The 27332-nt window shown below is 43.3% G+C and overlaps 2 protein-coding genes across 6 annotated transcripts in view; one reads left to right on the top strand and one right to left on the bottom strand.

Moving 5' to 3' along the window:
* The window catches only part of LOC124165111 (cilia- and flagella-associated protein 298), a 197896-nt gene that overhangs the window by 76719 nt on the left and 93845 nt on the right, over window positions 1-27332 (bottom strand). The window lies entirely within an intron of this gene.
* On the top strand, window positions 643-27332 carry LOC124165109. Of its 4 annotated transcripts, XM_046542401.1 has the most exons (4): window positions 643-906; window positions 974-1314; window positions 20882-24467; window positions 26164-27332. In XM_046542401.1, exons 3-4 carry the CDS (start codon window positions 23164-23166, stop codon window positions 26210-26212), a joined length of 1353 nt encoding a protein of 450 aa, XP_046398357.1. In that variant the 5' UTR covers window positions 643-906; window positions 974-1314; window positions 20882-23163; the 3' UTR covers window positions 26213-27332. The 4 variants fall into 4 exon arrangements, with proteins under 4 accessions (XP_046398357.1, XP_046398358.1, XP_046398356.1 ...); XM_046542402.1 differs by lacking the exon at window positions 974-1314 and having other exon boundaries at window positions 26400-27332; XM_046542400.1 differs by lacking the exon at window positions 974-1314.

Below are 27332 nucleotides of genomic sequence, written 5' to 3'. Positions count from 1 at the left end.
AGGAAAGAAGATCTGCAGAATAGCAACGTGTGCAATGAATGTGAGGAATATTTAATGAGCAACAGTACTGAGAACTGCAGGAGAGATAATCCCTATTTAAATCAATGCGCATGGGAGAAAACAAAGAAAGTATAATGATGAGCAAAAAGAAGGCAAATGGATGTGAATGTCTGAAAAAAAGTTTTCTGCTGTCATCAAAAATTATAAGAAATACATAAATTATACATTAAATGAGAAGAAAAATGACCGTGAGATACTTGAATAAAAAAATAAAACAAATATCGAATTTAAAAAATCAAGACTGCATTAGGTGTTACATTTACGTGTGCCCACTTAATTGCGGGTGAAAGTAGGGAAGAAGATCTGCAGAGTGAAAATCATGGAATTGATGACTGGTGATGATAACGATGATAGGGTAAAAAAAATGAGGAGACAGGAGGAGACTAGAACGGAAATGGGGTAGGTTCCGAGAGCGGAGTGGCGGTTGGAGGGGATACGAAAACGGAGGGGGATGGAGAGAAATGTATTGCGGGGAGACCGCGCAAAAGAGCCGAGCCAGGAGCGGTGGAGGGTGTCAGGGGAATAGGGGAGGGCGGAGTGGTTGAACCGGCCGCCGACAGATGGCGGCCCGATCGGCAGCAGGTCGGGGCGACGCGTGCGGCCCGGAGCCGAAAGTGGAGGAGCGACTCGAGGTAGTCGAGGCGCAATCCGCCCCGCTCTCAACCGAGGGTGGCTCTACTTTTTTCGGCCCATGCCCAACTTAAACAAGCGCGAGCTCCGGGAACGTCCGAACCCAGCGGCGAGATAAGCCTCACGATCGGAGCACACGAGGAGGCGCGGGACCCCAAGGAAGGCGAGATCGAGGAGGGAGACACGGTTAAAACGATAACCCGCTTTAAGACGAAGGTAAGCTCGAACGACGGCGTTGATGATCGCAAAAAATATTTTAATAACCCTTTCTCTGGCGGGCTAGGCCAGCTCGCGGATACTTCCCCCCAGAAGCGGGCACCGCGGCACAGACTTTATTTAAGGTCACGCACTCCCCCCCGGTGTGTATCTCGGTCGTTGCGTCCCACAAGGCGGCCTTCGGGACGTCACGGGCCGTCACCCACCCACCTGCACCACACCACGAGACGCGGATCTTGCGCCGAGGAAAGAGAGAGGGAGAGTGATTAATTCACGCGAGAAATATATTCGGAAGACCTGGTGCATGTGTGTGTTGCCGTGACAGGCTCGTGTGGTGTTTTGACCAACATCTCTTGAGAGGGAAACCTCAGCAGTGCGGAAATAAAAACACCCGAGGTCTGAAATGAGGTCTGTTCTATCTTGACCATTTTCTTTTCAATCTCTTAACACATTTAAACCGCTCTTTTTGCGATTTGTCTCGCATATTGCTGATTATCTATCTCTTGACCATCTATAGCTTTTATTCTACCTGCACAATGCATGCATTTTTAAAAGTAAAAACCCCCAGGGCGTGCTCTGGAACGTTCCACATTCTTTCTTCTCTCCGATTACACATAAACAAAACGGGAGGGATCGGTACCTTTCCCTCCGCTTTGAGTAGTTTGGAAACAGCTCCCGCTTTTATTTACGCCCGCCATTTTTAAGGGGTTCGTTCCCCGGCCTCCCAACCCCGCTGCGTGCCTTGCTTTTCACGCGTGCCGTCACCCCGTGATCCGAATGGGCGCTACCAAGCAGTTCTCACGTCGCTCACTTGGGCGACGTTCAGCTGTTCTCGATGCCTTCCGAGCAGGACGTAATTCGCTTGGCAGTCCCACCGCGGCGCTATCGGTCGTTTTCGCTCTTCCTCTTCCAGAATTTTCCCGAGAGCCCGGATGACCACGAGCGCGCATAGATGGAAGGGAGCTCCTTTCAAGTGGCCGCCTTGATGGCTGGCAGTGAATGAAAATGCGGAATCAAGCAAGACTGCAAAAAGTGAGGATTATATAAAAATGCCGAAAAACTGCGCAGCAAATGCGCAACAAAGAGTGGGCGAAAAGGTAATTATAAGCGCATTCTATAAAGAGGGAAATCCGACGACATTTAGGTGAAGAAGACGGAAGGAAACAAAATGATTCTAAAAAAAGAAGCATTGGGGACACCGGCATGAAATTCTGACTGGGAAGCAGGATAAGAGATTCCGTGCACGATCAAGTCCTCGAATCATGAGCCCCTCCGAAACCCGTGGAACCCTTTCCCAAAACCTTCTCGAAATTATTTTATAATTCAGGATCTTTTTTTCTTTTATTTTTTATCATTCTCGGTGTCCTTGCGAAACCTTTCCTTTCTCTTCTCACCCCTATCACACAGGGCCTTCTCCTCAGCCACACTTAAACACCAACAAACTCCCCCACCTCCTCCGACGTGTAAGAAAAACAGAATGGCAGATCCTGAGCCATGCCGCCGCTGCAGTGACGGCAGCGAGCAGGCTTCCACTTATTGATCCGGTTGGCGCCGAAGGGGTCAGAGAAGGGAGATGTGGGAGAAGTAGTGGCGGGGATGCTGCCATCCCCTTACCCCCGCGTCCAGGGTGGGCCCGGGGCACGAAGGTTGCCCTCCCCTTGCTGGAGGGTGGGCGAGGGAGGGAAGGGATCCAAGCCCTGGGATGGGCACGGAGGGAGGAGCAGGGGTGGGGGGCGAATCGAGTGCCAAAGAGAGAGAGAGAGACATGCAGAGGGAGAGGGGGGTGTCGGGAAGAGGCAAGTAGGGCGGTGGGGGGGGAGGGTGCCGAGTCGGCGCCGATCCCACCACCTGGTGCCGCATCCACGGACCACAGCAGCAGTCTAGAGGAGTATCACACACGACCGACTGCTGTGGGGAAGGGCACGGGTCCCGCATCCCCCATTTCGACCAACCCCCGGGGCGCGCAAAATACCAAGGGGTGGTCGTAGTTACGCGTGTGTTTCCTGTGGGTCAGTGTGCCGACTAGAAACCCATGAAGGATCTGTTCCCCTCGATCGAGCGCCAACGGTTTTAGCGCGGAGGAACCCGAAAAAAAGGGACCGTTTCAGCAGACTCCCCCGGCCGCGGGGGAGAGAGGGGGTAACGGGTTGCGGTCTACCCGTGACAGAGCGCGTGTTGCGAGTGATTTGAGTGACGAAAACCTCAGAGCATCGGACTGAAGGAAGAAGGAAAGATCAGACCAGTGCCACCATCACTGGAATAATCGTCAAGGATATTCACCACGGAGGAGATCAACCGGATGGCCGAGATGAATCGTAGGTGCGACACCGGCAAGTTGAAGGACTGTCGAAGGTCCTGAGAGGAGGAGAAAGGGAGGAGAGGGACGTTCTCTCCCGCGGGGGGGTCTCGAGCGGGAAGGATCGAGGCCATTCGATAGCATTCTCACGCCTCGGATGGTGCGCTTGCGGTAGACACCGGGTGGCGCCTCGATATTGGGATCAAGCCAGGAAACGTCGCCCATTTTGACCACGTGATACGAAGGAATCAAGGTCAAAGGGGAATTACGTCCGGCCCCAGGTTGTATATATAGAAGCAAGAATAGCCTAATCGATCCAACAAGGCGAGACTGCCGACGTTCCACAAGGGAGAGGAGAGCGGGGTAGCGACCTCGAGATGCCGAAACACGTCCCGCCAGAGGATCTCCTGATCCCCCCGCAGGACAACAGAATATGCGGGACGATATGCGTGTGCCAGATGACCGCAGTCCTCAGCAGCGTGGCCCTCGTCTATCTATCGGTGGCCGTGTACATGCCCTCGATGCGGGCATTCAAGTCCGGCGTGGACGAGACGCCCGTCATGTGTACCACCATCAGCACGCTGACCAGCAGCGCGGAGCAGTGCACATGGGGCTCCTGCGGTGAGTGGTGTCTCTCCAAGAGCGGTGGTGGAGGCGGTGCCACGTGCGTCCAGATCTTTGTTACCCTCCGGCGAAACGGCTCGCACCTATTATTTCAGAACTGTAGCAGCGCGGCCACCAAGACTTGTTTCGGCATCGACTCGGAGTCCGCGCGCAAGATGAGGTGCATCAAGGACGAGTGCCGGAATCTGACAGGCACGTTCAACTGCACCATGGGCAAGTGCATCAACATCACGGACGCCTTCGAGTGCGTCTTTCTCCGGCGACCGCAGCCGGTGGTGTTGCCCACGCCCGGGATGGAAGGTGGTGGGACGGAGGACGGGGGGGCAGTGATGGCACCGCAGCTCTTCCCGGACGAAGAGCCGCCATCAAAGTGCAGTGGTCGCCGAGGCAAGATCACCTGCATTGAGCTCGATGGCCTCCAGCAGTGCGTGAGAGGGACTTGTACGAAAATACGACCACCGTATAACTGTGACCGGCGGTGCGTGGACATTCCTACTAGAAATAAAAACGTCATCTTATTGAGCGGCGATAAGGTTTACCTCTCCAGGTGTACCTCAGCTGTTTTGGCAGAGCCGCTGCCGCCAGAAGGGGAAGAAGAGGAAGACGAGGACAAGGAAGATGAGGAAGAGGAAGAGGAACACGATGACCCGGCGTCGATACCCCATGGGAAAGTGGTTTGGAAATCGTCCAATAACCCGGACGACATCTTATTGGCCTCCTGCCACAGCGTCATCAACACCACTAGAGGGGTAGAGGCAACCGATTGCATAAATGGATCCCTGCTGGAAAGGTCGCGACTAGCTGACCTCACCAACTTCACCCACCTGACGCATTTGAGCGCCTTCTACGAGCGAGCCCTGGACGAAGGAGACCCCCTGATAGACCGGGAACCCGTGGCCCCTCCCGAGGCAAGACTGATCATATCAAACCAGTCCAGGTTACAAATCAACCTCGAGGGATGCGTAAACACGCTTCGGGATGAGTGTAGGGAGTTCCTGAAAGAGTACGGGAGAGACGGGACAGACCACAATGCTAGGGCGCGGTTCCCCTGTTTCTTCGCCCCTGGCCAATCAATGGAGACCTCTGAGGACGGCATGTCCATGACCACGGCGGTGGCTCGCTTCGATTTGGCCGCCACCTACCGGGAGTTCATGGTGGCGGCGCTGCTGCCGTCCGTGCTTTTCGCCGTCAGCTGTTTCACGCTGCTGCTATGCCAGAGGACCGTGGCCGTCGGGGATGACGCCCGCATGAGGTTCACTGGGTGCTCCAACATGTGCAAGGGCAAGGAGACGTCGGATGGCCCCCCGCCGGAAGAGGTCAACACGGTGGGCACGGAGAACAAGTGCTCTCCGGGAGACGTAGTCGTGGACATGGGGGAGGCGGCGAAGAAGGGCAAAGTGGACGAGGAGGAGGAGGAAGAGGACGAGGAAAGGGCGAACGGAGATGGAGGGGGAGGGGGATCGGGGAGGCCTTTCTGAGATCAGTCACGTAAGTAAGAGGGTTGCAGTGCGGTAGGGCACGCCTCACTCCCTCTCTCTCTCTCTCTCTCTCTCTCTCTCTATGCTGGGGCGGGGGGAGAGGTCACGTGAGTTCACGAGGCAGGTGGGGAGCACGCGGAGAGTCACGCCAGGCGAGCGAAATTATTAGGTGAAAATGAAAAAAAAACGAGCTATCCATAGGAATAGGCTTTCCAAATACTAATCTGATTTTGGCCGTTATCGATGGGGCTGCAGCAGACTTCTTTACATTTTATTTTTATGCCTATGATTAAGATGACGCAATTTCTTGCGATGGATTTTGCAAGGATATATTTTTCTGGACTTATATATTAGGCTACGTAGAGTGCGATTTATTCTAAATAAAATAAAAGTCTTTCAGGGCTTCGTATTTTGCGTTATTTTGGCATGAATATTTTTTACCCTTCTTACAGGATCGTATTCAAGAAAAACTGAAGACAAGCAGAAAGTATAAGCGTCCTTTTGGCAGAAAAATCTTATATTGAAACTTGGGCACACATCTTCATTTTCTGCGAAAAAAACTCCAGAAGTTTTTAACATCGTGATTTGCGGAGAAAAAGCAAATGCAATCGTTCAAAACTAACCTTCTTATGGTAGGAGATATGATACTACCTAGCCTATATAATCAAAATCTTCAATAAAAATGGTTCAGCGACATTTTAAGTAAACAGTGCTGAAAATGTTAGGCTAAGTCAGTGGCCTTTCACAAATAAATCACAAGTAAATCTCCCAAAACTATAGCAATATAATTCTGATTATAATATGAGAATATCATTATAATTACAGATACGTACTAATTTGAGGCGAGGCTGGAGCTTCCTTTGAGTGCAAAGAAAGTTTTATTTAAAGATTTTAATTTATATCCTTCGTCATATTTTAGCTGAGTTGAGTTATAAATAGATCAAAATGAGAGCCCTCCTCACCCTCGTAAAAATAAATGTATGCCCATGCCATTCAATTTTTAGGCAAAAAGATAGTGGAGAGCTCAAAACATATCACTTGTAATTACCAAACATTAAAAAAAATGCGTGCCCTCAACGCAATTACATTAATCATAAAACAATTAACTTTCAATTAAGCCATAAACAAATGAGCATAGAGTCATAATTTTACAGCAAACTGTTCATACAACCACCAGTAAGTTAGTTGAGAACGACCAAAATGTTGTCTCAGGAAGTACTTTCACTCTGATTAAACCTAAAGATACTATTGAACCTTTTGAGACTCTCCTTCGACTCTTTAAATGCATTATCTTTTTGTTTATTGTATTTGTACACCAAAATCTTAGAAAACAAATTGGCTTCCGCAACATCTTATATCGTAAAAATAAAAGATTATATCCCAATTTGTGACACCTCTGCGTCAAAATTGTTGCATACGCAGCACTTACTGAGTTGACTGCAGTATATAACCGCGCATACGCTTAAGTTTACTTGAACGATTCATAGGTTTCCCATGAAATTTTGGACTAAACGAGCTAGAACGTCCACACCACTAGACTCCTGAGCGACCTATATCGACCGATATAATCAATAGGAGCGCAACTTAAAATGCACGGGTGAGAGTGTTACTTAATTATTCCCGCCCAAAACCTCCGGCTCGATCAGCCTCGAGCCTGATAAAACTCGTCCAATCAGGGGACAGTCAGACACGCCCAGAGCGATAAGGAGCTCGCCAACACGAACGAGGCAGCAAAGAGAAGGAAGGCCGGCAGGAGACGTAAATGTCAATCAGCGGAAGCGAGACGAATGACGTTGGGGGGCACAAAAGAGGCGGCTCTGAGGAGAATCCTTTTCGGCGAGGATGAATGGGAATCCGGGGAGAGGGTAATGGGGTCGGTAGGCCTTGCAGGGAGAGACCCTGTCGGGGGAGAGAAGGAGAGGTTTCGCAGCAGGGCGCCTGGCGCTTCGTGGGGGAATGGGGAAGGGAGGGAGTGGCGGGGGGGGGGCGAGGGGGGAAAAGTCGATGGAGGAGGGGAGTCACAAGGGGTTAGTAGTGGGAACCCCGAATCGATTCCACGCATAACGCCACTGCAGTGTTTCTTCCTCCTACACTGCTCCCAGCCTTACCCTCCCTCATTCCCCGTCCCGACTTCCCAACCTCGTCGAATAGTTCTCCACGAAGGCAGTGCTCCTTAACACTAGAACCGCGGACTTTTTCGTATACCTAGAACCGCGGAGGGGGTCATTTTGACCCCTCGCCTTTTCTGGCCATATTTTTAGTATTTTGGGTTTCTTTTGGATACTGCACTATGTGAAATGAAATATCTGAGATTTATAATGAAATTTGAATGATATATGGGCGGTATAAGCGCTAGATAGGCTACCCGCCTTACACAAATAATGCTTTTTTTCACATTTTACTGTATGTTCGGCTGAGGATGGGGGAAAAATCTAAATTTTTTTAAGAAAAAAGAAACACATTTATTGGTGCAGAGTAGCATACAGTAATGAAGAATGTAGAATAAATTCATTTCGTTGGGTAATAAGAGAAACACCGAACAAGGTAAGTGTAGAAAAGGTAAGTAAACCACATTGATTACTTTGGTTTTCTTGACCAATTTTCACATTGCGAAACTAATTTCTATCTTTTGGCTTACAGGATAGACATATTGCTTGCATTGTCGAAGTACATGGACCGCAGACAACTTTCTTACATTCCATACAGAGATAGGATGACTTGTTCTTGCTTTTCGCAGAGCATACCTCAAGTACCTGACATTTGCGTCGATTCTCCAGCCCTCTTAGTGAGAAGAAGGGTGGGCCCCATTCTTTGGACCACAAAAAGTCAAGCTCCAAGTTCCTTGCTCCGTACCAATCACGTGCATACAAAACTGCAATGAAAGCTTCCAGTTCATCCATAGATACCGACCAGTCCTTGTCCCCACTTTCTTCACGAGCCCGATTTTCCGTGCACATCTTCATGTGCGTCAGCATAGTTGGAGTTGTCACTAAATCCCATGCTGAGCGAACAACACCCTCATGAATGTGACGCTTTGCGAACGCAGAGGGTCCAGGAGCTTCACGAAACACATTGTGAGCGTCCCTCCGCCCAACATTTCCGGGGCCAATGTCTCTTACTGTCCATTCTGTTCCATCTGTTCCAGATACTTTGTCACCAACCTGAAGTGCATGCAGTGAAGAAGAAGATTGAAGACTAGCACGCCCCCGGCGAGAACCACGTCGTCCTTGTACCTGGCCACGAGGAGCGGCAGCAGCAAACTCAAGCGGCTCGTCGTCTTCAGCAGGAGCGACAACAGCATCGCCACCCCAAGTCCTCGATGGCCCCGAGCACCACAGCAGAGGCCCTGGGCAGTTCCAGGGCGACCACGAGTCCCTCGAGCAGGAGCTGTGGACGCGACTTGGTCCACGGGAGGCTGTGTTTGGGGACCACGTCCACGTCGTAGTGTGCGGGTGGTTGGCGGCTGATAGGGAACGAACTCCTCACCATCATCACCTGTTCTAAACAAAATAAATGCTTTATGAAATAGATTTGTAACAATTATCAAAGAATGCGAGTAAAATAAAAATAGGAAACTTACCAGTGTCTTCGCTTGAATCTTCAGTCAAGGACTCTTCACTGTCTTCCTCAGCGTCAACGCCGCCGTCATACACTACAACAGGATCATCCTCCGCCTCAGAGAAATCCTCACGCACATCCTGAAGTTGCTCGAGAATACGAGTGACCTGTTCTGCGGTGTATCTCTTTGACCGACGCATCGCTGGGCGTTGACCGGAGTATCACCCTTGAAACGGTATTGCCCTTTGTTCAGCGCTGAGCGATGCAGCGCAACAATCGAAAGGGCGAGACGGCGAGCCTGTCAGTGTCGTGAAAAAAGACGTGTTCGTTCTGTGAAAACCAATACGAGGCGCACTCCCCCTCGACTCATTCGACTTCTCGCTTCACGCAATACCGCATTGCCGCGCAAACTGATGAATTCGGGTGAATTGCGAAGTATTACATTATAAATCATGTAATAGAGCTAGCAACTACAATGACACCACACTGGTAGGGGAGGTACGGTAGGGGAAGGAAGGAGCCTTGAGTGGGGGTAGCCGAGGAAAAGGGGATGCCCGGAAATTTTCGCGTAGGTCCATTTCTACGCGGCTCGACTCTCACATTCTTTCAGGCGTCTGCTGGGCGGGTTGCCTTTATCTGCGGCCTAATAAGAAACGAAAGAGGTAATAAATGCCATTCCCACAAATTCGACCTTAGAAAATTACGCTTGCGGTGAATTTCCGCTGCGAAAATATAAAGTTCGGGAACGACAGCAGAGCAGGGGTCAAAATGACCCCTACCGCGGTTCTAGGTATATTGTTGTCTAGTGTTCACAAAAATAGTCCTAGAGCGTCGGAATTTCGCACGAATACGCCTTTCTACAATTCATTAAAAGTCAGAAAATGTCAGGTTTGTGAAAAAAAAATCATGTGTGAAATATACATGTTGAAAATCATAAGGGGTCAATTTGACCCCTTCCGCGGTTCTAGTGTTAAATGTATTGATGGCGCATTTTTTTATTTCTTTTCACGCATCATATTGATTTGTAGCGACACACATTGACTGACAATTGTGGGAGTGAGAAACCATTGGTTAAAAGTGACTTATTTTTCTAAACAGTGTTAGATACAGAATTTAGGTAAATAAAACAAACGAAATCAACCAGATATTTTATTTTCCACTCGATGTGAGCATAGAAAAGAGACTCATTCGTATTCCCACGCCATTACGTTTTTGAATATTTCCTTTATTAATTTCTGTAACTAACTCTGTTTAGACAGCAAATCTCTTTATACCTTGGCTTCTCACCCCTCAATTGTTTTCATTAATGTTTAAGCAATGTAACTATTATCACCTTTAAATATGTAGTTCCAATAATAATTTCAATATAAAATTTAAATTTTCACAAAAATTATTCTTGACAACATGCAGAGGACGGCCAAAGCTATCATTAAACGCAGCAATTACGTGCAGGGATGTATGAACTGAAAATAAAGTAAAGATAACATTAAGAGGATAGGCCAATGCATGCATATTTAAGCGAGTGCAATAACAACCTTTTCATAATTTAAGAGAAAGATAACTCCCTGGCTAACTAATGCAACATATAATGTGCAGTACATGGCATAACGAATTGAAATATTGGCTACAACTACAGCTATATCGAAAATTTAAAATTATTTTCGCTGTCTGGTATCATTTCGCAATCTGATGTATAAGCGAATGATTTTTTTTATTAATTCTTGAGTTTACAATAAAAAGTAAACGCGTACAAATATATAGTTTCCATCGAAACTAACTCCTCATCTCGAAGAAAAAATTCCGAGCAAAAATGTTATGAGATATAATGATGAAAAATGTGCTGCAATGTACCAAATAGATACCTTGCCTACCGCAAAAATAAGCTCCGTCAACCGAAGTTTCACCGGCGAGACAAAAAAAACTGCCTGACATCGCCCTCATGAGAGAGACCCCGAGAGAACCCCTGGGGGTGAAGGAGGGAGAAGCGTGAGAATGATATCTCGTAGCCTTCATCCTGGTTTTAAACCTTCTCGAGGGAGAGTGTTTGGCAAAGAGCTCCACCGATGCCATTGGGTCGATCATTTAGGAAGCTAGCAAAAAATGGGGACGTTCCCACGTAGGATGCCATTGTTCACGATTTCTTAGACGCCGTGTTGAAGAGGCTCCCTGATGATGATGACAAGGGCGTTCTCAGCATTATTCTAGCATTATCATTCAGAAAAGCAAACAATTTCATCAATGCCTTTGAAATATCAATCAATTCGTTCATGATCACAGCGGTGGAAAGGGATTATGAACATTAGGCAGACTGAAACGGTTGGTGAATGGAATGGCCGACATTTTTGAAAATTTGTTGCTTTTGCTGTCAGATATAAACAATGGCCAACGCCTAATTTTGAGCAGAATTTACTGTGATGAGAACAACATACATGCCGTATGCCGTACACGAAGTCCATTTTTTTCCACTACAGGATCATAAAAATTATCCCTACATGATTTCAGTCAGTCCGTTGTTACGACATAATGTTAAATTTTGTAGTTTAATTGACCTATTCTATTATCATTCTGCTTTTTTCAAGTCCTTTTTTCCTGAGGGCTAGGTTCAAATGATTATTTGAAAAAAACTTCCCTGGGTAACGTATCGATTGATTCAAAAACCGTCCTCAGGGCCTAGAGTCAGCATTGACACATTTTATGGACGACATCAATCAATTTGTTTTCCATGAATTGTTTTAATCATAACTCAAAGCCCAAAGGATACTTAAAAAATAAAGAGAAACGTTGCCCGAGGAGGTTTTTCAATAACTTAAAGTAACTTTACACAATTTTGCGAAAGCAATAATGCTATAAATTGATAAAATATTTTGAATAATTTGAAAAATAAATAAAACCTCAGAATACATAAAAATTCTTCGTATCATTCACTCCTTAATGAATAATTACCACGTTCTTACCAACGTTACATGTCAAAGCCAAGAAATTTTAATTTTTAGATGAAATCTTATCCCTAATGAGGCTCTGGCAGAGATAATAAAGGATAGTTCACCATTTGATGGATTACAGGTCAAGAATATCCCCTTCGTTGTAATTTTATTACAGGTAGGCTAAAACCGGCGACAGTACTCCCTATTCCCTTACACCACATCATCCTATGTTTCATTCGGCTTGAGGTATTAATTCGTAGGAGATAAAGAATTAGCATAGGGATAAATTTCTCACCGACATTATGAACGTATTTCGTAACGTTAGTGGAGCATAGAAAAGAAACTCTTCTTCGACGTAATATAACGCACTAGTGATAAAATTTTACTCAAGTAGTACAGTTAATAGAAATGGAACTTGGAAGACAGTAGGGGTGTTCGAATCACCAGTAGATAATGTGAGTGGCGGGCTAAAAACAGCAGAAAATAAAAACTTATAACAGATATTAAGTGCGGGAAATTTGATGTTACTATAGAAAGTCTTCTCAAATGTGAGCCTCTGATTAAGTTACCCGTCCTAAATTTTCATTAAATGAACCCCTTCATATAGGGGTTATTTTTTTCCGACTTTTAAATCCGTTTATTATATTCGACTTATCGTCTTAATGACGACACTAACTCTAAGCTGGAAAATGCGCACTTTTTGCGCAGCATAACGATTACGTATCCTCCGCGTGACCATGAGAGACACGAACCGTTACACGACACACCGCTTCCGAAGGCTATTTAATGAGTCATTGCAACGCAAACCCTTCAATTGAGATAAGGCGATAAGACATTCCGAATGCATCAGGTAAGGGAAAGGCATTTTTCTATTCTCCCGCTTGAAGTCAGGTAATTTTCTTTTTTCTCTATGAAATGGCTTCAATGGGAAACACAGTTACCGATGGCAGTAAACACGCACGCACAAAAAACATTTGGCGCCCTTATGGAATCAAGAAAATGAACTCACAATTGTAATAGGTTCATTTTACGAAGACCGATGTCAAATAAGGGGTGAAACCTATGTCTGAAATATTTCAGTTTAGGCTAAATCCAAATAGAAAAAATATGCGCAAAATATGCGACGAATAGAAAATTAAACAAAGTAATAAAGGTGACTAAGCTCTATTTGCATCATATCATCGGCAATGAGGCGTGAATGAGCTACCTGAAACCACTTAAAACATGTCATAAAATTAAATTCTAAAAAGGCGGCCGACAAAAATATTTAATTATTTTAACAGTCTACATATGCCATAGGCAGAGATAATATATCACAAACATATCAAATTATTTCTTCCAAAACTGCGTTTTCTATATTTCCATTCTCTTTGTTCATTTTAGAAATAACTAATAGCTTCTAAGTTTATAAATCAAATCAAATAGCATTTGAGAAGAGCCAATAATCAGAGGATTCAGGCGAAATGGAGAGGAAACGGAACATACGACAAAGAATCACGAGCAATTTCCACAATTTTATAATAATTGTACGACCAGTTTCGCTTTTAAGTGAAATGAAGCGACCTGATAAACGAAACCGGTCCTACAGCAAATATAAAATTGTGGAAATTCTCGTGCTCCTTTGTTATGAGAGCCATTATTTTAGCCCTTGATTTTCAGTTACCATGTCGTTAGTTGAGTAAGAACCAACCTCGAAAGAGTATTGACGCGAAATTATGAATATTTTGTTCGGATATTATGTGCGGCATTATACAAAAGGAAAATAGCCGAGGAGATACGCGGTATATTGATTACTATAACAGCAAATGCATTAGAGGTACAAAGCAGTTAAATATTTTTTCTATTCCCTAGCTACACTTTAGACAATATGTGCATGTTATCTAAAGTTTTATCAATGCTTTCAGTTGTAACTTAGAACAGATATCGAAAGCATGCGTAAGCTGGCTATTATTAATATTGCATTACTTCTTTACTATAATTCCACACTAATGCATGCCTAAAAATTACTTTATCTATCAAGGTCTTCCTCATGATATATATTTTTATACCGCATAGCTCATTATCTAACAAATATTCACCACTTCAGAGAGCATTTACTAACGCATATTGATATCAATTAATCAACATTTACAAATTGCTATTCGTCATCTGAACCATAATCACATCATTAGAAATGAGATGACTAAATTTGGCAATATGAAAAAACTGTCTATTTATCATGGAGAGAAATATTTTTGAGCCTACAATGATTTGGATTTGTTAACACATGAGATGCTTCGCAAATACAGAGCAACGTAATTTACACTCAAGTTTCAAAACGGTTCCAACCTAGGTATAACTTATCAAAAAAAACCTTTTATACCAAACTACCCGTAATGATTATTAATAGTCAAAACTACCTTAATAACTCGGTATACTCCAAATTGTATTTAAAGCACATTAGCAACTACTGTACACGATGAAATAAACAAAATAAAAAATATATATTGACAAAGATGAAAATTTTAGTTTTTCATATAAGGAAAAAATTCCACGCTTCAGTTTTCGAATGAATGAAGAGATAACATTTTACTTCTTAGCGCTTATGAAAACGATTATGAATTTAAAGCATGGGATCTCATAAGTATTTTATATTGGATTTATTTATAACCTTCAAGAAAAATCGCTACCATACTTTAATATCTTCAACTACGTTAATCATATGCTTAAATGATCTTAAAACTGTGATTTTATATTAGAAATGAATTTTAAGTCAGATAAAGGAATATTACGGTACATCTTCTGCTGACAGATCCTTTCGTTAAAATTGTTCATCTCAATAACTTTATATATTCATATAGATTATCTTGGAAATTTACAAATTCAATGAAGGCTACTTTGTAGAGAGAAAGAAGATTTGCCAAAAATCAGCTCGAAGAAACATAGGGCAGGGTTACATGTTTAAGATATTAAGTCGATAATGAATCCCGATATATATGCCACTCAACATACACAATGACACTGTACGTTGCATACCCACTAAGGATAATTCAACGGTCACAGAGGATCTAAGATATGATTATCAAACTAGTTTAAGCCGTAGTTCACTTAAATTATATAATACCCATACTCATTAATAGCACATATGAGTGCCAAGAGCAACCTTAGGTTAACATTTGATTGATGGTTGAATTTCGACCACAATATTCTGTCCAGAAAAAGGTGTAGGTGGAATTTAAAAAGTGTAATAAAAATTATTAGTACAAAACCATTAAACTTCGGAATGAAGCTGAAATATCTATTATGCGTCAAGATTTCTAGTTCAAATTATTTTATAAGAAAATAAAAAAAACATGAAAACAAATGGGAAGAAATTTGAATATGAATGTGAAAAATAAATGTGAAATGAAATAGCTGGGGAAGGATTATGAAACAGTATACCTAGAAGTTATTTCCATGGAGAGAAAAAAATGGATTAGGTGAGTTTATTTTCTCCACCACTACAGACCTATTTCCACAACGTACGCTTTATTTGCCTCATCATGAATTTCTCATTTTCATTCAGTCAGAGGGCTAATTATGTTGCCTAAAAATAACAATAATTGTTCAAGAAAAAGCGACTTTAGCACATAAAAGACAAAATAAACTATTAGGAATTTAAAATAAGAAGAGATTTCATTTTTACATTCAATTTCCTAATGGTGTTTTTGTTTCATTTTATCAACTCTTAATAGTTATTTTCAAACAACGAAAGTCAAGCGTGTCAAATCATTTTCTCTCTTAGCGAGTTTAAGGTAAATCAGTGCTCGGTAAGGATTAAAACATCCTGCAATCAGGTATCAATAGAATTGTCATGACAAATTATAATCTTAGATTTTTCATTGTATATGAAGTATTATTGAATAATATTAAAGTATGGCAGCAATATTTCTTGAAGGTTATAAATAAATACAATATAAACTACTTATGAGATCCCATGCTTTAAATTCATCATCGTTTTCATATGCACTAATAAGTAAAATATTATCTTTTCATTGATAGGAAAGCTGAAGCGTGGATATGATCAAACAGGCCAGTTTTAGTTTCTATATGACAATGATTATGGAAAAATGTGATTTAGAGGTCATAATTATGCAAAGGTACCTTCACACCTTTTTATAAGGCTGACCTGTTTATAAATTCAAGCGGCCAACGTGAAAATGCCAATGATACGCTAGTGCACAGCAACATTTAAAAATACTACAAATAAGACCTTGACTTGATATTACATCATAGCCCTGACATTTTTTCCTGTTTTATATTAACTAAATTTCAAGAAAATCGAAAAAAATAAAACGATACATGCCGCAACACATTAGTAAAAAATTAAATTTCAAATTTTCATCGACCGAAACAAAATCAGAACATCAGTAAATAATCAAAATAAATGTTTCTCCCACCGTCATCAAAGATCTGCTGTAAGTAGAGGTGTAATTCGTAACACATTTTCTCACTTCAGAAAATTTCCAGTGTTAGCACAGCGAGCATATCCCTCTTGCATTCATTCGGTGAAAAAGTGAATACTGATAACAACATCCACATATACTTATGAGTGGAATCCGAATGGTTTGAATATCAGTTAACGACGGAAAAAGCAAATTTTTCGGCAGCAAAAAAGGTAACTACACAAAAGGCTCGTTGTCCTTTCATAATTTACATCGATGAGACAACGGAAGCGACACAACTCTCTGGATCAATCATTATTAAATATGAGAAAAAAAGTGAAAGAAAAGCTATGGGAACGACCAGGTATCATGCTCAGAATAGCTCGCATCGTCTCGGAAACGAAATGGAAATTTTATAGTCTCCTAATTCCACTTTCAGCACTTGCACGAACCTACTCCACGCCGGACCAAACATTAAATCATCTTCGTGGACTTTTATCCTCTTCCTCGAACAAGGATAAGCCCAAACACAGGAGTCGGGGAATAGCGGCTATTTCAGACGCTACTAAAATTTTCATCGACCCACCACCACCGCTGCCGCCAATACCAGCGGCGAAGGACCCCTGGGCGGGGACATGTTTTCCGAAGACCCTTCTGTCAACCCCATCAATCAACCCGGAGGAACACACGCACACCAAAGTAAATTGGGAAAATAAAAGGATGACGTAGAGTTTTCGTCGGAGCCCACAAATTCAAATAAAACTGCTATAACTACACGTTTTCCCAGCTTTCACTCCCCCTAGGTCTTTATCTTTCCCTTGGTTGCATATGGGGGAAAAGAACCACAGCCGTGGATCATTGTTCCTCGGAAAGTTGAAGAGAACGGTCACTCTCTCAGTATTTCAAACGGAACGTTACTTGCAGAAGCCAGGGTAGAGTTTATACTGTATCTGGCTATGTTCGCGTGATAGATAAATTCGCCGTGAGGTAATGACGCCTTTTACGTGGCCTCATGTTATTTTCCACGAAGTTGTGACGATCAAAATATAGCATTGCGAGGATTTTATCTTGGACCCCTTCATTCTATGGTGAGTAATCCCGCGCTTTGATTAATTAACTAGTGGTAAGGGTAGACAACAACGTTCAATGTATCACAGGTGAGTTTGTTAGAAACATCCGGGCTTCTTCCCATCGATGAACTATCCCCAAAGAACTCAAGTGATCCAACAACGACGATTTGATAGATGAAAGTATAGACTAACCCATGCTATACTACTGATGAATGAATTTTACTCTTTCAAAGAGAGAGATATAATTTTTTCGTCAGTTTATATCCGATTTCTCACGCGCTCTCATCATATAACTTCTCATTATGGACTTCATTCTACATTTTCCTGCAGTTAAAACCGAATTAATACCAGGGGAGAATCCTTGGGGAAGTTAAAGTACTGAGTATAAGACGTTTAATTTATTTATCAAAAGAAAAATGAACTACAAAGGTTCTAATGTAGAACCTTTGTATCTAGTTTTTCGTTGAAAAGGTTTATTAGATGAAAGGCCCCTAAACTGAACTCTAAACAAAATAAGCGAGGTATGAATTACTGAGTACAGCTACCGCAAAACACGTCCATTTAAAGTAACAACACGCTTAAGAACGAATAAGGGGAATAATTTCACAAGAGATACAAAAAGGTTTTTCATTCATAATTTTGCACTCCTTTGATGTTTCATACGCATTTCATTGCATTCGATCGCTATTTATAATAAGTCTAGTTTCCAGACAAATATCATGTATGTTACGTATATGCAAATGAATGCTTTGGTGATGTTGTCAGCCTTGACAGAAGAATCTTTTATATTATTCTGGGAATCAAATCATTATCCCAGCTTTTGATTTGAGATCATATTGCCCTTGGAAGAATAAAATGACTATCAAAATGAAAATAACAGCTTCATGTAAGTGCCCGAAATATTTCTTTTAATGACGCCATGCACCCGTAGGGCTGCGAATCCATCGTTTTCCATCTACTTATCATCATAGCATATTGTACTGTTAAATCCTGGCTTCAAAATATACCCCTACTCTACCTCTTTCCTTCTACAAATACCCATTCATAACGACATCCACGCTTTACTTAATACGTAAATTTGCGCATAAAATGTTCTTTTCCATTACCTACAAGCCAAGCAAGTTACATTTGAATAACACTTGTTTCATTTCCTTGGATAATAGTTACTTATTTAAGCAATATTTGACCCCAGCACCTACTACAAGCAGGATGCAATATCATATTCACGATCAAAGCCTATATCACACAAGTTAGTGGGATGGAGGAATTACGTGTTTGCAAACGATATTACTAAATATCACAAACTGTAAAAATATATTATCAAATTACTTACACTGGAAAGATGTCGTATAAAATAGCCAAAATCCACAATTATCAGTGTACTATAAAACTTATTATTGCGATCAGTAATTCCTATCGCTAAGGCAAGTTATTTAATTCGGTGTTCCCGTCTCTTCCCTATGATTTTACATAATTTCCCCCAACATTAATTTCCACAGAAAGGCACAAAGAGGAGAGAAACTCCAGCAGTACCACTCCTGAGCCAGTTATGATGCAGTAGTGACATCTGTGGACAATTTTATATCCTTTTTCTTTTAAATGCAATTTCAGGATTCATACGTCATACCGAAAGTATGTACAAGAAAAAATAGTGAAAACAAAATTACGCGACTGACAGATGATATAAATCCATATTTTATTTTCTCCTGATATACAAAATCCATTACCCTTGCAATCATTTATCATTATTGGCGAAAAATGGGAGCAGCGAGCGTGTGCCGTTCATGAATAGGGATGAACCCAGAGAAAAGTGGCATAATTATTCGCTCTTTGGCACAGAAGATGGTTATCGTGATTATGTGGTCGGCTATAGATACCCGTTATATGCAGCCAAATACGAATTTGAAAGAGTGAAGTCATTCAAAAATGGTCCTAAGGATGGGAGGGGAAAAAGACTACGTATATAATGAGATGTGTGCAAGCAAACAAGATTGAATACATAATACATATTCTTCTTCAAGGCTATGCTTTATTGCAGCCGGTATGAATCTAGAGTATACTTTTTTTAGAGAAATGCATAAGAAGCTAGTACATCCCTATTGACGTATTACGGACTTTTCAAGGTACTTTATCATTAGGAAAGAGTTTATCATCACTGTGGGGAAATAAAACAAGAGTCCATGACTGGGAAATTTTCGATTCGGTAACGATAACCCATACACGTTATACTATCAAGAGAGTAACGTCTAAAGCTTGCCATACCCCTTTCTCTAGAAGGTCACATAATTTTGATATCTCGCAGTTGATAATTCGAATATAATTCAAAGGATAAAACTATAAAAAATACAGCTTTTAGCTATGCTGCCTAATACTATTTTCCAGTATGCCCCCGATAACACTATAACAAGGGCTGAAGAAATTTGATGTGCACCGTACAAAGGGACCAAAGAGTTTGAAATCTGTAAACATGAATTTCAAGAAACAACAGTGCTAAGTCGCAATAAACACATTCAAACGTTCACATTTCAATGTTAGTTGGTTTCAGTCCACATCCTATTATTACAGAACGCCTCGTGGTTTAATTACAGCTTGATGAAGAGATTAAAAGCAATATATTATCTTCCACACAGAATATTCCACATTTCACGGTCGCGGTAAATGAATTTTAGGTGTGGATAGTTGCGGTATTTTCAATGCCTTCTTCAGTAAAAATTCCAGCAAAATTAATTCTTATAAAACTCATCTCATTAGGGGTACAAACTTAAAAACCGGGTCAGTTTGTTAGAGAAAGTATGTATTGAATCTAAGTGAAATTTTCATAAATTTAAGTATACCGGGACTAGCCTCAGTGCTAACTTTTACGGGAGTCACCCTCAATGCACAAATTGTGCGAAATATCCACAGAGAAAAAAATCATTCGCCTTGACCAGGATTTCGCCAGGACCAGGATTACAGGAAAAAAACATTCCCTTATCCACAGGGAAGAATGGACAAAGGGAAGAATCGGTAACTTAACTGGCTAAAATCCTGGTCAAGGCGAATGATTTTTTTCTCAGTGGACATTCCGCACAATTTGAAATTTTCATGATGGATATAGGAAATATAAGTAAAATATTTCAGCCTCAAGTGATTGCTAATATTGAAAGGTGTAACGCCAGCTGTGGCCTATCACAATGGCATTCTGAAATTAATTATAACATATAAAATATCGTAAGGTTTCTTCGCGAATACTATTGATAAAATCCTTTCGGGTTTGGTACCGGGTAAGGCTGTTTAAGGCCTACGTTTTGGTGAGAAATGCCCTCATCGTGTTCAGGGCTAAGACTGACTACTCAGACGATGTTGATTAATGTGGACTCAATGTTCCTCGTTTATTCGTGACAATGAGAGAGTTTCTCATCAAAATGTTGGCCTTAAACAGCTTCATCCAGTGCCAAACACGATAAGATTTAATCGATTGATTATCAAATGTTTAAAATAGATTAGTGCCGTCACACGGTACAGGTTGATTGTGTTCCTAGTTTAACTCTAGCATAGTGAACAGCTTATATTTTCGCAATCTCATGTCCCATTCATTTTTCTTTCCCTTCACCACCCACCCCATGTCGACGATGACCTACAGGCGTTCCCCTCCTGCAGTCGGGGCCCAGCTGTAGCAGCGGCAGCCTGAGCGGAAGCAGCGGTGGCCTCCGCCGTTTCCACCTGCCAAGTCCCGGCACCTTCCTCCATTCCTTCTCCAGGCGCTGAGGAGAGACGAGGGAGTCTATAAAGGACGTGCTCGCTGGCGGGCGAGCCCTTAAAAGCAAGGGCCTCGCCCGTTGACACGCGGCGAACCGAACGAAGCAAGCAAAGAAGACGGACGAGCGGGAAGTCGAACTTCACCGCGTCGGACAGACTCTCGAACATCTCCTCAACCGCCCAAGTAGAAGAAGATAAAACGCTGAAGAGGCCGTAGAAGAAGAAGTGTTTCAAGTAAGCGCGTCGACGGGGAGACATCTAGTGAGCACCGCTGAACCGCAGCAAACAAGCAAGCAAGCAGCAAAAGAGGCATCGAAACCAAATTTTCTCTAAATATCACCCGCGGAGCTTTGCCAAAATTTGACCTAAGAAATCTTTCAAAAAAAAGCACACACAAAACACGACCACGCCACACGTTTAAAAAGATTAAAAACACCCGCTCGAGTATTGAATATTATCTATATTTATATTTACCTATACATATATATATATGAAAAAAAGAAAACTACATTGCCTTTTTTTGATCTCTCCCGATCATCACCGCTGTAGTTCTTGATCCACACACTTTGCATAGATTGTCTCACGTGGTTTTTCATTGATTTTTCCATTAGCTCGAGTGAGAGGGAGTGCAAAAGGGCAAAAAAATTAATTTGGTGGAGAGAAAAACGAGGAAAGGACAGTATTTTTTCAATTATTTACGACTCCTGATACTTCATAGCACGAGACTACCTCACCCCCCCCTTCAGAACCGCGACAAACTCCTCCAGGAAACATTATAGCAAGTATAGTAGTGTCTTTTGAACCGACCCGGACAGAATTAGTAGACCGCCAGGAAGAAAACAAGAGAGATAGATAGAGGTTGTGAAGAAGAGAAAGAGTAATAATAATATTAATAATATTTGTATGATCCCAATCCTCTCCTCCCCCGTACCCTTTAATAATTGATAAACCCTAAAGCAGCAGCAAGTGAGCATATAGCAGCGCCGACAGCAGAATTTCAGCGGCGCTACCGCGAGTGTGCGTATTGTGTGAAAGGAGGGCAGGGCTTTCCGGGGGAAAACGTTTCAAGTTTATCTTTCCCGCCGGAACGACCCCTGTCGCCAGTTTCCCGAGGCTGCGGAGGAGGCGGAGAACTGTCAACGAAGTTTCAAAGAAGGAATTCAAAACAAAAGATACAGGCGGCCGGTTGAGAGAACACGAGTCACTGAAAAATATATTACACGCGGGAAGCACGAAGAACACAAGAGAAAGCGAGTTTCGTCATTTAAAAACAAAATCAGGAGGGGAAAGCGTGATTATTTTCTCAAAGAACATTTTTAATTGCACCGAACGAATAATAATAATAACAATTAACAAAAAACTTTTTCCAACCAACAAAGCATGGACTGTGACTAACTCCTTCATATCACGGCTTTAAAATAAAAAGAGAAAACACTAGGGAGAAGATCACTGCCCAGGCACGTTATCTTCCCGTCCAAACCCTTCGTTTTTTTAGCTTTAGACACTTTGTGCATGGGTAACATAAAATAGGCTCAGCGCCCACGTGCAGCGGTCGTGATAAATCTTTTTAGCTTGCATGACACTTAAGCCGAAAGCATCTCTAAATACATTAGGCTGTAAACCAGAGCGTAACGCAATATTCACACAAAGAAAGTGTATTATATATATTTAAATATATACATTTGCTGTTTTACTCCTATCAAAAAGACGGAGTAGTCCAAAACATTTTCGTCGGCAGCGGTTAATTGGCGGCGAGATCACATTTTTACTAACCACGACCTCCAATCTTCAGCATGAGGAAAGGCAGAGGAGTAATTATCTCTTAGCAAACCTTAATGATACAGAAGAAACAAATATAACACCATACCATCCCAGAGTAAATCAAAGTGATACAGTTGTCCTCCCACTTGACAAACCAGACTGTACCCAAGCTCTCTTTCCACCCAGTCCCACATTTTTCTGCCCGGTGAGCACACACGGCCGATATGGCCGAGTAGCGGCGCGATAGGTTCGTTGGCCGCCAACGGTTTCGCTCGATAGAGGGCGTGGCAGGCAGAGAGGTGGTAGGCGGCCCCAGGAGGCGACAAGGACGGCGAGCTGTCGTCGCGGGGGGGACCGGTGGCGGCCTTCCGGGGCTTCCCGCTAGGGTCGGAGCCGGAGGAGTGGATGGACATGGAGCGGCAGGCCATCATGGGCTCGGAGGCGGAGCTGGCCCGCGAGGACGGGGCCAGCAGCCCGGAGGGAGGGAGCGTGGGCGGGGGGTCGTCGAACAGCGGCAGGAGGCCGGTGTTGCCAGAGGCTCTGGCGGAGCCACTCGTGCCGCTCGCCGAGAAGGCAAAATTGTACGCCTCCATCTGCCTCGGCACCACCGCCATACTGTCCGCTTTCGCCTTCCTCTTCCTCATCCCCTTCGTCGTCGACCCCGCCATCTCAACCATCCTCTCAGACTTCGAACCCGAGGCCGTGACGTGCATCACCTCTAGGGTCACCTACGCCGAGGGCATGCGGAACTGCTCGTGGTCCTCGTGCCGCGAGGGCTGCACCACGGCCGCGCTCAAGTGCCACCAGATCCTCGTCAACTACACCCGGGTGCCGTACGCTGAGAGCCTCCGGAGGCTGGAGGAAGTGCAGGAGGCGCGGCGGAGGCGGCGGCGGCGGAGGCGCGAAGCCCAGGAGGAGGACACCTCGCACCCGACCCCTTTCCTTCTCCACCTGTCCACCCCACCGCCCACGTCGCCCGCAGGGGGCGGGCCGGCGACCGAGAGAGCCGCCCCCGGGAGCCCGGCGGAGGCGGCGGACCACCACCCGACTCCTCCCAAGAGCCGGAAAAGACAGCCGCACCCACTGGGGGGGAAGTCGGTGACCGCCCTGGTGGAAGCTCCCCCACAGACCAAAGTGGAGGAGGAGGCGGCCGCGGCGGCCACTTCGGAGGAGTCGGCGACGGTGTTCTCGCCGCCCCCGGCCGAGGCGGAAGGCGGGGATGGAGGCGCCGACGAGGACCTGGATGACGAAGACCCTGAGGAGGACTCCATCTGGGACGTCGTCGACACCAAGTTCTTCGTCAACACGGAGGGGTGCGGCTACCCGCCTAGGGTCAACTGCTCCGTCTTTGCAAAGCAGTTCATGACCCCACCGGAGCCAGGCAAGCCCAGGATCTTCCCCTGCTACTACAGCCGGATGTACCCGGAAAGGGTGGTGGCCAAGTACAGCGCGGAGGAGAACATCAAGCACCTGGTGCTGTCCCTAATCGTGCCCAACGTCCTGTTCGTCGGCTCCATCGCCATACTCTCGTTCTGGTACTGCCCCGGGTGCTGCGGGAGGGGTCGGGGGGAGGGCGTGGGCTCCGCCGCCGGCTCGGGGGCTTGCTCCCCGGTTATGGGCTCGCTCGGGTCGGGGGGCAGCCTGAGGAGGGGAAGCGGCAAGAGCCTGAGGGGCAGCTCCAGCACGGACAGGTTGCCCACGAAGGAAGAGTAAGTATCCGAAGTCGTTCGCTTTTTGATGTGCTACTCTACTTTACTACCGCATGATTGCGATTCCTTTTAGCTGTCTCGGCCCCGAGGGCGATGCACGAGCCGCGGGTTGGCCTACTTTGTCTCTGAGAAGGGTGGCTGGGAATGGTTGGCCGGTAGATGGCGGTTGGGAGGGGGGCAGTTTATGCACTGGAGATCGCGAAGAGTACTAGTGCCGAGACGGGGCAAAGAGTAAAAAAGAGGCAAGATAAGTCACTCGGGTTGGGAGGTTAAAGGATTTGATGGCAGGAATCAGAGCTTCAGATAGAGAGCTTGCTTGAGCAATTTAGATTTTTTGCAATTGCCGTATTGCAAAATTAATTATAAACCGCTCTTTGGCTGGTTGTGTATCCCAAGTCATCCACCAGCGAGGAATCAATTTTATATCATTTCCGAAAGAGAACGGAAAGCGGTCCAAGAAAGATAAAAAAAAGAGCCTTTTCCATCCACCTTACTTAACTGTGATGATTAAGTAAAAGAGAGTTCCCTGAGTAAATTTTAGTTGGTTCGCTTTGTGTCTGTGTTGGCAAAGTGCATGGTAAGCCAAGCATTGGTGTCGTTAATCCTATTAGGCAGAGTATGAATGTGCATCCGAACCGCAGGCATGGCAAATAGGAAAGCGGAAATGAAAGGGAAAAGAACACAAAGCTATCTCTTACATTAGATATCGCATCGAGAAATCTTTTATAATATATACATATCATTGTTTGCCAAGTTAGACATAAAATGTTAGCCATCATTTTATCTTTGAAAATGATACGATGGAGTGCGAGAAGCATTACAATATCTCTTAATACATACCTGCATCAAGAGTCATTGAATCTAGTCGCTCGACTCATTTGAATGAAATGAAATTATAGAGAATGACAATAAAAGCAGCGGATCAACATTTGCTACAAGCGTAATTTTATCCGAGAAATAATATTGCAATAAAATGCTGTTCCCGTATAGTAACCTACAATTTTATTTCAAATAGAAAGATTACTCAAAGATATACCAACTTCTAAGAAGTGTAGAGACAAGGATTTTGAGATAAAAAAGTTTTCTTCACGCTATATTCTTCGATTAACGCACAATTAATTCATGAAGTATAGCATTTTTATAGAAGAGGTGACTTTTTTAAAAAATTACGAATTTGCCGAGAAACCAGCAGAGTAAATACATTAGGCGGCCCGCTAACCTAAGCAAAGTAATAAATGCGTTTTTTAATCGCGGGAGAGCAATGACAGGATGATAATTACAGTGTGATAAGAGAAGCTTTGAAAAGGAGATATGGGGTACAAGAGTATTTATATTTTTTCAACTGAATAGCATACAGGTTGAGGGCAATCATCAAACACTTTCAATGAGACGGCTGATCGCACTTGAGTCAGAAGGGATAGCCAAAATCACGCAACACGGAGAAGGGTTTGGACAAATTCACTGATACGTAATATTGGTGGAAGGGTGGACATTGGGGTTTCACGCTCAATCAGAGCTACACTACACAACATAAGAGGGAGAGACAATAAATACAACATAGCATACAATTAATACGAATTAGAAAATTCATATAATTATTATGACAAGGTATTTCCCTTTCAAATCTGCTTAACCTACTCACAAGCACGAGTCTTGGCATAACAATCCCATTTTTTTTTTGTTCTGGAATTTACAGGGGCTTCGTCCGATTAAGGAAAAAAACGCGAGTTGGAATAAGTGAATAAGCAAGTCTGAAATAAGAATCCCTCGCGTCCATTGAATTGAATGCCCTCTCTGTCTGTCAAAATCTCTGTCACAAAAAAATGTCCAAGGGCGGTCCCCTCTAAATCCAACTCTGCTACCAAAAAACCAAAGAGATAGCGGCTGAACTGTAATGCCATTCTGTGTATGTGTGTGTTTACTCTAACACAGAGATATTGATGAGGAGGACGAAGACGACGAAGAATACTGACTAACTGAGAGACTGCAAGACGACCAGCATGGTCGGGTGCCTTTCCCAAGAAGAAGAATGGACTGTCGATGATTGGAGCCGCCATAAAAAAACCTTATTTGAAAAAATAAAAGAAAATCGATCTTATAGTGCCATATTCTCGCCATAGTTTCAGCACACTTCAGAACAAAAAATAAATAAAGACACACCAAAGCTTCGAAAAAAATACTCATTTTCCTTTTCAAAATAATTCCCAAGACATATTTTTCAATATAATATTTCTTAGTAAATTCTCAGTGTGTATTGTACTGGGCATGATGATATTGCTATTTTGACGAACAATCCTTTTATAAAGGAATGCTTCGCCATTAACCCTTTAAAATGCACTCAATTATGCCGACTCATTGTGAAATACCCGAGTTGGTCATTACTGCTCATTTGATATGCTCGAGACATAAAATCAATCGAGTAGTTACAAGTCGTTCACTTTTATTCAGCATGTTCTCTATCGTAGGTATAGCCGTTTCTCTTATACATAAAACAATAACCGTTGTAGATTACTAGATAGTATTTATAGACTACAATTGGTGATTGTTTTGTTTTAGTTTACAAATAGAAGCTGTGACACATTTTGCGTACATCCATCAAATGAGAACAAGAAGTGCATGACCTATTTAGACTTATCAAAAATCCCTTTTCTTCATGTAAAAGCCGAAACAAAGAACAAAATAAGTGCCATAAATTTGATTGAAAATCGTTATATTATTGATGTTATCTTTTGTTAACGTACTTCATCAAATAAATAAGCCATATTGGTTTCTGTTTTCATAAATTATCAAAGTTAAATATTGTACAAAGAAATTTGTTATGTTATAACTTTTCAGTTAAGAAATAAATTACATCAGTGTTAAAAA

This window comes from Ischnura elegans, chromosome 9, assembly GCF_921293095.1.
Source record: "Ischnura elegans chromosome 9, ioIscEleg1.1, whole genome shotgun sequence".
Lineage (NCBI taxonomy): Eukaryota > Metazoa > Arthropoda > Insecta > Odonata > Coenagrionidae > Ischnura > Ischnura elegans.
This window is presented reverse-complemented; position numbering and strand designations above follow the sequence as displayed.

Coding starts and splice junctions, on each gene's coding strand:
- LOC124165109 (XM_046542399.1), top strand. CDS start 3,580: ATGCCGAAACACGTCCCGCCAGAGGATCTCCTGATCCCCCCGCAGGAC.